Genomic DNA, 13,391 nt, shown 5'->3' with positions numbered 1-13,391 from the left:
GCTAAAAACTCTGATCACACTGCACTTTCATTGAACGAGGAAATGGGTGTGCCTGCCCGTGGCACTCAGCTGTTCATAATGTGATTGGCTAGCGCACCTCTTTCGCGTGGACGCGCGCCTGTGCACGAGCGAAAAACGTGCGCGTGCACAGGCAGATCCCAGATAAATCCAGCTTCAGTTATCGAGTAGAAAACCAGCGTAGTATCCTTAAACTAGATAGCTTTGATCCTGTTCAGTCAAACCAGATCAAAGTGACAGAACGCGGATCTGTTAAGTTAGCTTCGTAGTATAGGGCTCTGGTTGTGATGCTAACATGTATTCACCAGGCTGCCTGGTTGTGAAGCTAACATGTATTCACCAGGCTGCCTGGTTGTGATGCTAACATGTATTCACCAGGCCTGGTTGTGATCCTAACATGTATTCACCAGGCTGCCTGGTTGTGAAGCTAACATGTATTCACCAGGCTGCCTGGTTGTGAAGCTAACATGTATTCACCAGGCCTGGTTGTGATGCTAACATGTATTCACCAGGCCTGGTTGCTTTTGCTAACATGTATTCACCAGGCTGCCTGGTTGCTTTAGCTAACATGTATTCACCAGGCCTGGTTGTGATGCTAACATGTATTCACCAGGCCTGGTTGTGATGCTAACATGTATTCACCAGGCTGCCTGGTTGCTTTTGCTAACATGTATTCACCAGGCTGCCTGGTTGCTTTAGCTAACATGTATTCACCAGGCTGCCTGGTTGTGAAACACAGCAGGCAGGTTTGTCTGATTCTAGACATGTGACATCATGACATTACAAGGCAGGACACTTACTGTGACCCTGAGATGACAAAAGCAGGGTGCAGACCACCAGAGTGACTGGCTTCTTCATCATCATCATCATCTGTCTTTGTGTCCCTCTGTCTGTCTCTGTCTGTCAGGCTTCAGTCTGCCCTGACCTTTATGCTGCCAATCGTGTGTGTGTGTGTGTGTGTGTGTGTGTGTGTGTGTGTGTGTGTGTGTGTGTGTGTGTGTGTGTGTGTGTGTGTGTGTGTGTGTGTGTGTGTGTGTGTGTGTGTGTGTGTGTGTGTGTGTGTGTGTGTGTGTGTGTGCGTGTGCGTGCGTGCATGCGTGCGCGTCCATGTACCCTTACACACATGTGGGTGGGGTGAAGTAAAGCTTGCGGACATAAAATTCCATAAAAGCTCATAAGCTGCAGTTAGCATAGAGGAAGGAAACACCACATCATACCTCTGCTCTGTGTGTGTGTGTGGGGGGGGGGGGGGGGAGCTTCTCTTGCAATCTCGTGTGGTTTTAAAGGACATGGTTTGAATTGCATCATGTATTTCCTCTTTCTTGAAGAGGTAATCAATTTTCACTGTTAGTAATATCTCATCAAGGCTATTGCATAAAGCACAAAGAAGAAGAAGAAGAAGAGTTACATAGAAACTTACGCTAACTGGGCACAGCACAGCAAATTGCTCCTGATGGTGTGCCAGCCCAGCACCCTGCGTGGTAGCCTGCCGCCATCGGTGTATGAATGGGTGAATGTACCTACTGATTGTAAAGCTTTGGATAAAAGCGCTATATAAATGCAGGCCATTTACCATTTACCATTTACCACAGCAGCAGCCCAATGCAACTCTGTTTTCCCTCATGTCATCATCAGCAAGATTGACATAAAATATACTTTTTTTGTGTAAAAGTTTGCAGATTTGTTTAGAGAATTACTGATCAAATGTGAGATAAATGTTACTAAAATGAACCTCTGATCAGAAGTGCAAACACGAATTCAAATACGAAAAATAGCAGTTTCTTGTAAAAAAAAAACAAAAAAAACATTTAAAGGCATGTATTAAAACTAGGGGTTCCATTTACTGCCTGGTGACCAAAGCCAATCACATGTGAGTGAACACAGAGTGAGTGAAACTGTCACACGGTGAGTGGTGTGTAGTCAAGAGGACCCAATTGCAGGACAACAGCAGGAGGCGGATGATGAGTAAACCCAAAACTGGGTATATTTAATGAAGTGACAGGTAACTGACAGGCAGGGGCGGAGCGACCCTATCAGCCCACGGTGGGTGAAGCTCTTAAGCTCTTTTGATGGGCCCCCCTGACGAGTGGGCCCCGGGGCGGGCGCACCCTCTGCCCCAGTGTACGCTCCGCTACTGGCCGGCGCCCTTCGGACGCCGGGACGTGCGTCGACCCGTATCGGCCTGGCCTGCTTGGTATCTAATGCCCGGCCTGAATTATGATCCCAGTCCACCCCTGAACCTGAGGGGACTAGAGGCAGACCCTCCCACTCCTCTGGCCCTGTCTTGCAGGAGCCTGGTAAGGGTCATTAGGCTGATTAGGTGCACAGTACTCATTGAGCTTTAAAAAGCCACAGACCGCTCTCTCTCTCTCCTCACCTGTGTGTTACTATGTCCTGTTTTTATAAGACCAGGGACCATGTTGGAAATAAGTGTTCACACTTTTACATGTCATTCCTTGGATTTTGCTGTCTCCTATATCCATAAAATCAATCAATCAATCAATCAATCAATCAATCAATCAATCAATCAATCAATCAATCACCATTTTATTCTGTTCTTTTGGTTTCTAGTGGTTTGTGTTGTTTAGTCCTTACTGTAGTTTGAGGTAATAATTATTATTGTTATAAGCTGCAGGTGTGAGATGTAGGATTGCCAGGGCCGGTCTCAGGCATAGGCCATATAGGCGGTCACCTAGGGTGCCGTGGTCACCAGGGATGCTGCAGTGGTTGGATGCATAACAGATGATATTACTGTCTTTCAGAGGCTAGAAGACTCATTTTTAAAGCTAGAGTGAAGCTACAGGTGTCATATGAAACTAGAAGTCCTAATGCATCCATTGGTAAAATGTCATGCTACATAAATAGTTATGCTACATTTTAGCCATGGAAATACTGGCATGGCCATTTTCAAAGGGGTCCCTTGACCTCTCAGCTCAAGATATCTGAATAAGAATGGGTTACATGCCTACTTTATGCTAATTCTATGCAGTTTGACAAAAAAAGAAGATAAAATATGTTTTTTGCATGCAGTCCAAAATGTGTTATTTTTGCCTATTCTATTTCAATATTTCTACATACTGGGGTCCATAAACAGGCTTGGAATTGCATAAATTGGCCGAGACTCTTGTTGATTCAATGACCCAATGTATTCATGTGTGATGCTCATAGACTGTATATAGTGACGATGTTAGTCTGCATAGTATAGCAATGTTATTGTAGTGAGACCATTTTCTTAAAGTTGACCTCAATCCAACTACATGAAAAAAGCTGTCATATACATTACAGGGCTATCATCTTGGAATTGTCTACCAAGCAATATTCGTTCCATCAAAGGAAAGGCATATTTTAAAAGGATACTCAGATCCTACCTACACACACACACGCACGCACCAACACACACACACACACACACACACACACACACACACACACACACACACACACACACACACACACACACACACACACACACACACACACTCTCTCTCACACACACTGATGTCCTGATGTTTGTCACATATCTTTTCCTTTCTATGTATGTTTTGTATAGAGCAGGGGTGTCAAACATACGGCCCGGGGCCCAGAACCGGCCCGCCAAAGGGTCCAAACCGGCCGGCAGGATGACTTTGCAAAGTGGTAAAATTGCACTGAGAAGTCCATTATTCAAGTTTTTCAAGCTCGGGATTTGACACCTAATGTTGATGCACTTGTGAAGGCCAGGTATCAGGTTTCAGGAGCAAATTACAACATGAAGTAGCTTATTCATGTTTAGTTTATTAGATTATTAGATTAATTTATTCATTACTAAATAAGCATTAAACGATGTTCAAAACCCTTGAATGAACATGAACAGCTTGAACACTGGTCTAATTAATGGGTCTAAAAAAATATTCCTTTAATCTTATTGCCCAAAATCGCAAAAAATAACTACTTGAATCACTATGCAAATGAACTACCTGCAAGCTATAGTGCAAAAGATAAACTGGTACTTCAACTACATGTAGTTCACTACTCCCCAACAGTGAGTTTGGCTCTCTAGATATCACAACTTAATACTAGATGATTGTGTCAGGTTGAGTGGGTTACAGGAAATGCTTATTGTGTCTATTTAATTATATTTAGCCTACATTCAAACAGTTTGCTATGAGATGCCTGCATACTGTAGATGCACTTATTGGAGAAGCCTTCAGAAAGTTCCAGGCAGAGGTGTCTGTCGATGGCTTAGAGATGAAGTGGTTTCACTGAGGACTTGTGACTGGGCCCGATAGTTCATCATTAATAAATGATCACTGAACATACATTTGGCTGGATTGTTTTTTGTGTCCAGTTTTGGGACATTTTATTTAAGAAACAATATACAGCAGAGACAGCAACAACATAACAGTGATCAATACAAAAAGGCAAGGCAAGAAAAACAGAGCAGCATGGTTGTGGCGGTTGCTTGCCAGCCATCCACCACGGTTGGCTTGTCTGTATAGCACGGTATTGCAATATTGCCATTATTGTGACACTAAAGTAGCAAGCTGGAAATGTTTTAAGGTGCGGCCATTTAGCTGTCAGCTGGCGCGGTGAGGGGTGGAGGGGGAGAGACAGAGAGAGAGAGAGACCACACCAAACATGATTTCATTCATTTGGATAAGTAAGGATTTCCTCATTCCTCTCTGGCACTGGCTTGCCTGTAAATGTACACACGCATGTACACACACACACACACACACACACACACACACAAACACGCACGCACGTGTACAAACACAAACACAAACACACACACACACAGAGACAATGGTAAATCACTGAAAAAACATACCAGCTTCACCTCCTTGCACAACAACACAACTGTTACAAACTGGCTTCCAGTGGATCAGTGAAAAACATGGCAATGGAAGCACTCCAGAAATCTTCTTTCAAAAAGTTATTTTTCTTAATTTGAGTGATGCTTTCTGCATGTGTGACAGAAGCCTCAGTCAATTTGATTTTCATGATGTTTTGGGTCAGAGTGCTTTCATTCCCATGTTTTGCACATGTAGAACATGACCTACATACAGTAGACTGGGCATCACAAGAGAAGAATAACTTTGAGGAGATCAGTGCACAGACCTCCTTCAGATCCTTTAGCTTAAAAAGGTATAGTGCGTAACTTTTGTAGTGCAGATCTTTTGTCTCCCCCTTCTGGCAGTGAGAGTACATGCACTGCCTTCATGTGGTGTAGATGTCTGCTACCCGACCTGAACCCGACGGGACCAAGACCCGATGGCACCTGCCGGGAGCTTAAAATGGCTATATATCTCAATTACTACTCAACCATCTTGAGAATGACCCCTTTCCAGAAGTTAGATTTTCCTAGATTTTTAGTATGTTATTTAACATGACCAATAGTACCAGAATCTATTGAAACACTTTTTGCATCAATTTGTTCAGGGTTAGGTGTTGACTGGCCTATGGGGTAGTTTTCTGTACATTTGCATATTTAACCATAACATTTCAGAACACTTGTAATAGAGAAAAATGTTGTCTTCATGTAAGTAATCAACTGGGGAAGTTTCATGATGATGATATCGATTCGTTTTTTTTTTTTTACCCTATTCACTGGGATTTGGGGGCCCCTCTTGGGACGCCATATTGGATTTGTCAATAAATTCAACATTTTCAACAATTGTACTTGGCCAATTTCCCCCTGCTGCCCCGGTCGCTGCTCCACCCTCTACCGATCTGGGGAGAGCCGTAGACTAGCACCATGCTTCCTCCGAGACATGCGCAGTAGCCAGCCGCTTCTTTTCACCTGACAGCGGGAGCTTCACCGGTAGGACGTAGCACGTGGGAGGTTCACACTATTCCCACCCTTCCCTTCGAGGCGCCCCGACAGACCAGAGGAGGCGCTAGTGCAGCGACCAAATATTCCTTGAGCCTTAAAACCTAGAGGTAGACATCAAAACCACCTTTCTAGGTTGAATACTCACCACGAGATTAAATATTAATCCAAATGCCGAGAAACTATCTTTTTTAAGGTAAATAGATAACTGGAACTACTTTCTAAACATGGCCACCAGGCGTACAGCGCATGCGCTGTGTACAGCGGAAGCGCTGGTACAGCAAACAAAGAAGTAACTCGGTGTGGGGATTTACTATGAAAATAACATTTCACATAACTATGGATTAATATTTCATCTTGTGGTGAGTACCCAAGTCAAAACATGTAGGCTACATAGAGCTTTTTGACACTGTTTTTGGTGACTTTGAACGGCTGTACCTTTTCCCCTAATACTAACTAAGTGGACGAGTGTAGCTGACTGTATACTGTATGGAGAGTGACGGCATTGAAAGGCATTGTGTATCTTGGTTATGTGTGGGCGATATGGCAAATGGATGACAGTTGGCGTATCCCTTTTAAAGTTACACACAACAGCTTTCAAGAGTAACTAAACCCCAAATCCAAAACCTGGATTAGCTCATGGCCCCCTTCAGACTCAGCAGACAGCTCTCTGTGCCTGATGCGGGCGGCCTCTCCATTTCTCCAAACTGGGACCGCGCCGGCTGCATTCTACTGCATCCTGCATACAGTCAGTGTACTACATGCAGTCTGCATGTAGTACACTGACTGTATGCAAGTACCTCATACAACCCCACATCAAACAAACTGAACTGTCCCTTTAAGGTGGTTTTCTGAATATTTTTCAGTGGAAAATGCTCACCTGTTTCTCACTTTTTCTTCAACCAAGCCGGCTCTGAAATGAACACAAAGAGAATGACAATAATTCATCAATGTGTGGTCTCATCATGTGTTGCCATGTCTGCCTGCAGGCATCCACACGCACGCACACACACACACACACACACACACACACACACACACACACGCACGCACACACACGCGCGCACATGCACACACGCACGCACGCACGCACACACACACACACACACACACACACACACACACACACACACACACTACAATAAAACAAAGCACAATAACAGCAAAATATGTAGCATGTAGCTTCTGATGAGGAACTTAACTCTCATGTGAAAACTTACAGCAAATAAAAGAAATACTTACAAAATTTCAGCACGCAGTCGCAACAGCAACAATCAGGAGAACCAGGACAATCGGGACACTTACAGCAGCAGCAACCCCCCCATTAGATGGAGCTGTTTAAAAACAACGCTTAGTTATTGGTGGGTTTGATTCACTTTCAGGTCAAAATATTCATTAAGTGGGTTTATTCCTCCTTCATGGTCACCCCACAATTAAAAAACAAACAAACAAAATGCTATTGATGTAGAATAGTGTAGTATAGATAGAAGATAGATAAAAGTCCAAAAATCAAAGAACCTTTACTAAACATAAAGTAATGTCTTGCTATTCCACTCCCAAATGAAGACCATTGAGTAAATGTCCATCTTATGCTCAAGTTTCGCTCCCTGTGCATTTGGGGCTTAACACCGGCTGATACCGATATGATTGCCGATAATCGTGCAATACGCCTATTTCACATCCCACTAAAATCAGCCATTTTGTGACTAAAAGGCAGGAAGTAAAGCAGGACATTGATTAGAGCCGTGGGACTGGACCAGCTGTCCCTGCAGCGGCGGAGCAGCAAACTGGACCTTCTTTGCACCTGTGTTTGACTTCCTGCCTTTTAGTGGCTGATTTGGGTGGGATGTGAAATAGGCTAAATATGCTATTTATTTTGCCCACTAGATGTCATGCTAGAGCTGTAAATTCAGACCTATGATTCAGACATAAACACAAATAGTGTTACGGAGGTTTGATCTGCTCCGCTGACGGGAGGCACGGTGGGGAGTGTGGCTCCTCCCGTTAACTTGCGATCAAGTTTTCCCTCCAAAACGGGTCCAAACCGGTCTGTTCTGTCGGGGTTTGAGCCTGCTCAGGTCTTGAAGCTCGCGTTGATACAGGCACACTATCAGGTGTGTGCAGGAGGTCCCTTCCCTCTCTAACCCGCTGGTGTTGACCAGCGCCTCCTGAAATGTCTTGGGCTGAAGCCCGTCGGTTCCACACATGGCTCCACTCGAAGCCCTTCAAAGACCCCTGGTGGCCACAATGAGAACCACCGCACTCATAGTATCCCTCCCTTCCCCCCAAAGGCCCCGACATACCTAACCAGAATGGATTGTCATGGGGTTCACTCTCTTTGGCACCAAGTGGGTTCTTCATTTGGCAGGAGATCTTTTTAACCTTCTGCCATTTGTCATCATTGGTGATGTCCTTCAGCTGTGTTGACTCTTTCCAGGCTCCTCCATCTCTCCTCCAGCTGTAGGTGACTGGTCCAGCATCTGTGACGTCTCCATCACAGCTCAGAGTGCAGAAGGGCGAGGAAGAAGAACAAGATGGCGGCCTACGTGACACAGAGGGCTTTGGGACTTTGTCTGTTGATGAAGAAAACAGGAGAGAATTTCTAGTTATTCAGCCACACCAAAACATGCAATATCCTGGTCGCTGAAGTGGTGCCTCCTCTGGCCATTAGGGGCGCCTGTTCGGAGGGAGGGGAACTCGTTGGAATAGCGTGATCCTCCCACGTCCATGTCCTACCGGGCTACTGCCCATGTCTCGGAGGAAGCATGGAGCCAGTTTCGGCTCTCCCCAGATTGGCAGAGGGTGGAGCAGCAACCAGGATAAATAAATTAAAATGAGCACTAATGGGGGATAGAAATGGGATAAAAAATCAGGAAAATATATAGGCTATATAAAAATATATATATATATATGACTGTAATGTATATGACTGTTGCGTAGTGTTGTTGATGAACATTTTAGTGGTACATTTTTTAAGTCTACATACTTTATAGTTTCCCTACATAGAGACTGCCCTCTAGTGGTTGAAAACCACGGAAAAGTGCACTGAACTGTTGAATTTCCCTATTGATTCATCTTGTGCAATCCAACATCACAAGACTGATGGCAAGTCACCAACCACCAAACCCCCTCCACACACACATGCACGCATGCAGGCGCACACACACACACGCACACACAAGCACACACACACACGCACACACACACGCGCACGCACACAGGCACACATGCACGCCCACATGCACACACACCACCCCTTCCCCCATTCTATAAAAACAACGGCTCTGAGTGACAGAGAAGATTCATTGAGAGAGAGAGGGAGAGAGAGGGAGAGAGAGAGATAATTTGCCTAGATTATTTGCATAGATTATTTTAGTGTAAATGTTACAGTTGTGTGTAGTATTTTACTGATTTTACACAGTTTAGATTCACTACGGTCGGAGGAGTCTCTCTGTTAGTTAGCTGCTGTGTTCCCCAGCTCCAGCAGCAGTCAGGCAGGCCGCATAAGCACTCCCCGCTAAAGCTTGTGTTGACTAAATGTGTGCTCATCATTCTTTATTTTAAAATCTATTTTAAATTTGTAATCCTGCTAGTAATCCCAATTTTTACTAAATGTCACTGTAATCTTGACTACATCTTGTCTTCTGTAACTGTAAGGGAATACAGTTACCTTTTTGGTAATGTGATTATGTAATCCTGTTACAGTACATGTAATCCGTTTCTCTCCAGGCTTGTACATACCTAACCAGAATGGATTGGCATGGGGTTCACTCTCTTTGGCACCAAGTGGGTTCTTCATTTGGCAGAAGATGTTTTGAACCTTCTGCCATTTGTCATCATTTGTGATGTTCTTCAGCTGTGTTGACTCTTCCCAGTCTCCTCCATCTGTCCTCCAGCTGTAGGTGACTGGTCCAGCATCTGTGACGTCTCCATCACAGCTCAGAGTGCAGAAGGGCGAGGAAGGAGAACAAGATGGCGGCCTACGTGACACAGAGGGCTTTGGGACTTTGTCTGTTGATGAAGAAAACAGGAGAGAAGTTCTAGTTATTCATCTTTTTTCCTCCACTCTACAGTACCTTTTGACCACAGTATGAATACATGTCAAGTCAATGGAAGGAGGTCAATGAAGCAAGATGGATATTCACTCATGCTCACAGTTGCACACGTTTATTTATTATCAGTATGGGTTAGCTCCCCAGCCTGCGTCTTCCGTGAGGAAGAAGCCCAACAACCCACGAGAGGCCTTTTAGGAGGGCCATTCAAGCCGCAAGTGGAGACTGCAGTGCCACCAAGTACTGGTACTGCATGGTGTCCACTAAGATACCATCACCTCGGAATGAGATGTTTGGAGCGGGGGAGTCTGGTGCAGCGCACAGGTCGTAGACCTGGTGAGACGAGGGAGGAACCCGGCCGGGTGGCAACCCACAGAGCCTGGTCCCTCTACGTACCAGAGCCCTCCCCCTCCCCCGGTCCCAGCAGAGTAGTTCCGGAGCAGCGGATTGAGTGGCCCTGACCACGTGACCACCTTCGACCCTCCCTATAGGGCTGACCGTGGGTAGCTACTGGGACGTAAGTTGGGGCTTGGCCAGCCCCGGCTGGGTCACCTGGGCGAGGGTGTATGATGTTGCGAGACCCGAAACATCCTATGACCCCAGGGTACATCACTGAGGATACGTCCCAGTTATGCATCCATGCGATGTTTTTTTTTATTTATTTATTTTGTAAATAAATATGTGTGTGTGTGTGTGTGTGTGTGCGTGTGCGTGTGTGTGTGTGCGTGCATTTCTTTCCACCTCATTTCAGAGATCATCATAATGGAATTAATACATTATTATGCTAATTAAAGTGTCATTTGATCTACCTGTCTGTCAAAATAATCATAATAAAAGTAAAGTTGGCCTTGTCTCTCATCTGAATAGCATAAAACGAACCACTAAAACACCTAAACCTAACCCTTAAGCTTAACCTACAGTATCCTTAACTCATTGAGTGCCAATGACGACTATCGTCGTCAATTCAAATAGTAACGTAGAGTGCCAATGACGACTAAAGTCGTCAATTGCGTTTTTTGACGGTGGGACGTGGATCAAAGCCTGATCCATCTCCTGTAAAAATATGGTGGATGTCGAATGTGTATAAGCTATTTTACGGACGCATTAGGTGGCGACAGTGCTCTCCAGATTAGAGAAAGGTGAGGAAAAAACAGAGAAGAAGTCATGGGGAAACGGAAACCGCATCGGTATGCATCGATATGCATGAAGCATAACGTTAGCTGTGCCTGTGAACAGCAGCCAATCTGCTGCCACAATTGAGCCCCTCCGTCTCCGCTGCGATAGCCCCTCCACATGATTAGTTGCCGACACCAGCATCTTTCTGAAAAGTTACATTATTCTCAGCTGGAAGCCGGCGACAAAAACGGCGGAACGCTGTGAAAAAGCTGGGCGTAGCGCACTTTTCAGTGCAGAGCAAACGCAGCAGAGAGCCACCAGAGACACTCCCACGGAGGAGTGTGCAGTTGAGGGGGGTGGGGCACGCAGGGCAGCATACTGTACAACACCGACCCAGACAGCAGGAGGCTCGATGGACAGATTTACAAACACAAGCTAGAATATCTGATGCCCACCAGCAGTAAATCAAGACCAGCAAGAAGGTGTAGCTCTGCGCACGCAGGGGCCAGCGCTGCTGGTTGCAGCTAAAAAATATTATTTTGCCAAACAAAATTCCTTTGTTTTCGCTGTTTTATTGAAGGAAATTATTTTTGAGGTGTCACTACATCAGAAAATATTAGCTTCAGAGTCAGTGATGTGCTTGAAATGCTTCATTTCACAAAAGGCTGATTATCTCAGCTTCTAGTTTGAAAGTCTGTTTTTGCTGAAAACAACATATCTTCTCTGGCTGATAACTAAAGAACGGAAAATGATATCAATAAACTTTTTTTTGCTGATGATACAATAGAGTCTCATCGTTCTTTGGGCGTGTTCGGTGTTTACATAGTAATATCACACAATATTCTGTGGGCCTCGAGAAATCACTGAAAACGCTCTGAAAGGGCTGGCACTGGGAGCATCCGTTTTCCAAAAGTGGCTGGCACTCAATGAGTTAAAATAGAAACATTTTCTCAATACATTGTGTAAGTCGACCACACTTTGCAATACCAAAGACACAACAACACACAGTTACTTAAGATTTGTTTTGCAGGACAGTATTCATACTTACCGATCACATTCATGTGATATGTCTTTCTCTGGAGTCTATTGTTGAGCTCCACAGAATACACTCCACCATCAGCTTTAGCCAAATTATTGATAACCAAACGTCCAGTCGATGTATCCAGCTGTGTGCGCCCTTTAAATCGTCCATAGTACTCCACAGGCAGACTGATACTCTGGATCCATTCTGCCACCAAATTGGCCCCGTGTTTCCACAGGATGCTGCTTAAGGGTTTGGTGTCTGGCAGCAAGTCAAGTGTTCCTCTCAATTCAAGGTATGTTGTTTCCTCTTGGGCTACAAGAAGAGAACAATTTATCAGTCAAGTTGAAAGTGAGTTTATGAAACTTTTCAGCCTTTCAGTTTTCTGTGATGGGTGAAACCTGCATTCCTTAGGTTCAGTGAGGAACCAGCAATATACAATTTGACAAAATTAGTGATAGTCATCATAAGTTGTGCAGTTACATCGAGAGAAATGATATGTATGGAAAACAACAGAGATACTGTAGGAAGATGAAGCGATAAAGAATAGGTGGAGATTCATCTTAAAGAGAATAGAGAACATTCTGTCATCACCTTGAACGTGTCCATGGTCCAGGAGACTCAGCACTAAAATAAAGATGGATACCACATCAGACACTATCAAACTGTCAGCATGACAGTCAATCAACAAAGGCAAACAACATTATACTTTAAGGCAAAACAGCTGATTTTCATCAGTAGATTGAAACATGTCGGGCTCTATCTTCCCCTTGGCCTTAAATGTGCGTTTATGGCTTGGCCTAGCGCTATTAGTGGCCGTGGTCAGGCGCATTCCCAAATTTTTCCTCAGCGTTAAAGCCGGCACTAACCATTTAACCATGCCTTTTTAAGCGTAGAATTATTCACAACTGTGGCCATTGGCGATCTGCAGTAAACCAATCACATTCTTCCCTTTCAAGCTCCGATTCCACGGAGCGATCCAGTCCGGTCAGAAAAGCCAGACCAAAGCGCTCTGAGCTGCCCCCCTCCCTCTTTCATCAGCGTCTGTCTCCATATGCTCCTCAAACAAATTTCACGGCAGTTTAAATACAGCAAGCATGTAAATACGCTACACTAATAGCAAGAGCAAAGTGAGAACAATGGGTAACACTTCATAATACTGTAACACAAAAAATGGGTAGTTACTGAGGAACGAGTAAGGAACGAACCATTAGTTCATGAATAGTTAATGATTAGTTAATGAGTAGTTGATAGGTAGTTCCTTAATGGTAGTTACTTAAGAACTGACCATTAGTTACCATGTTAACGAACCAGTAAGTAATGATTACTTCCCTAATTTTTTTTTTTTTATATGTTTTCATTCACTAGTTCA

The 13,391-nt window shown here is 44.4% G+C and overlaps 1 protein-coding gene across 3 annotated transcripts in view; it reads right to left on the bottom strand.

Annotated features, from left to right (window-relative positions):
- The window catches only part of LOC310774124 (uncharacterized protein), a 195,936-nt gene that overhangs the window by 177,674 nt on the left and 4,871 nt on the right, over positions 1-13,391 (bottom strand). For all 3 annotated transcript variants that reach the window (XM_083634195.1, XM_083634196.1, XM_083634197.1), the window contains exons 2-5: positions 12,614-12,646; positions 12,047-12,334; positions 9,572-9,841; positions 8,134-8,403 (exon numbers count right to left, since the gene is read on the bottom strand). In XM_083634195.1, coding sequence (XP_083490321.1) covers positions 8,134-8,403; positions 9,572-9,841; positions 12,047-12,334; positions 12,614-12,646 — 861 coding nt within the window. The remainder of the gene's footprint in view (positions 1-8,133; positions 8,404-9,571; positions 9,842-12,046; positions 12,335-12,613; positions 12,647-13,391) is intronic.

This window comes from Poromitra crassiceps (genome assembly GCF_964638095.1).
Source record: "Poromitra crassiceps genome assembly, chromosome: 3".
NCBI lineage: Eukaryota > Metazoa > Chordata > Actinopteri > Beryciformes > Melamphaidae > Poromitra > Poromitra crassiceps.
Note: the sequence above shows the minus strand (reverse complement) of the source record. Positions and strands in the feature narration are given on the sequence as shown.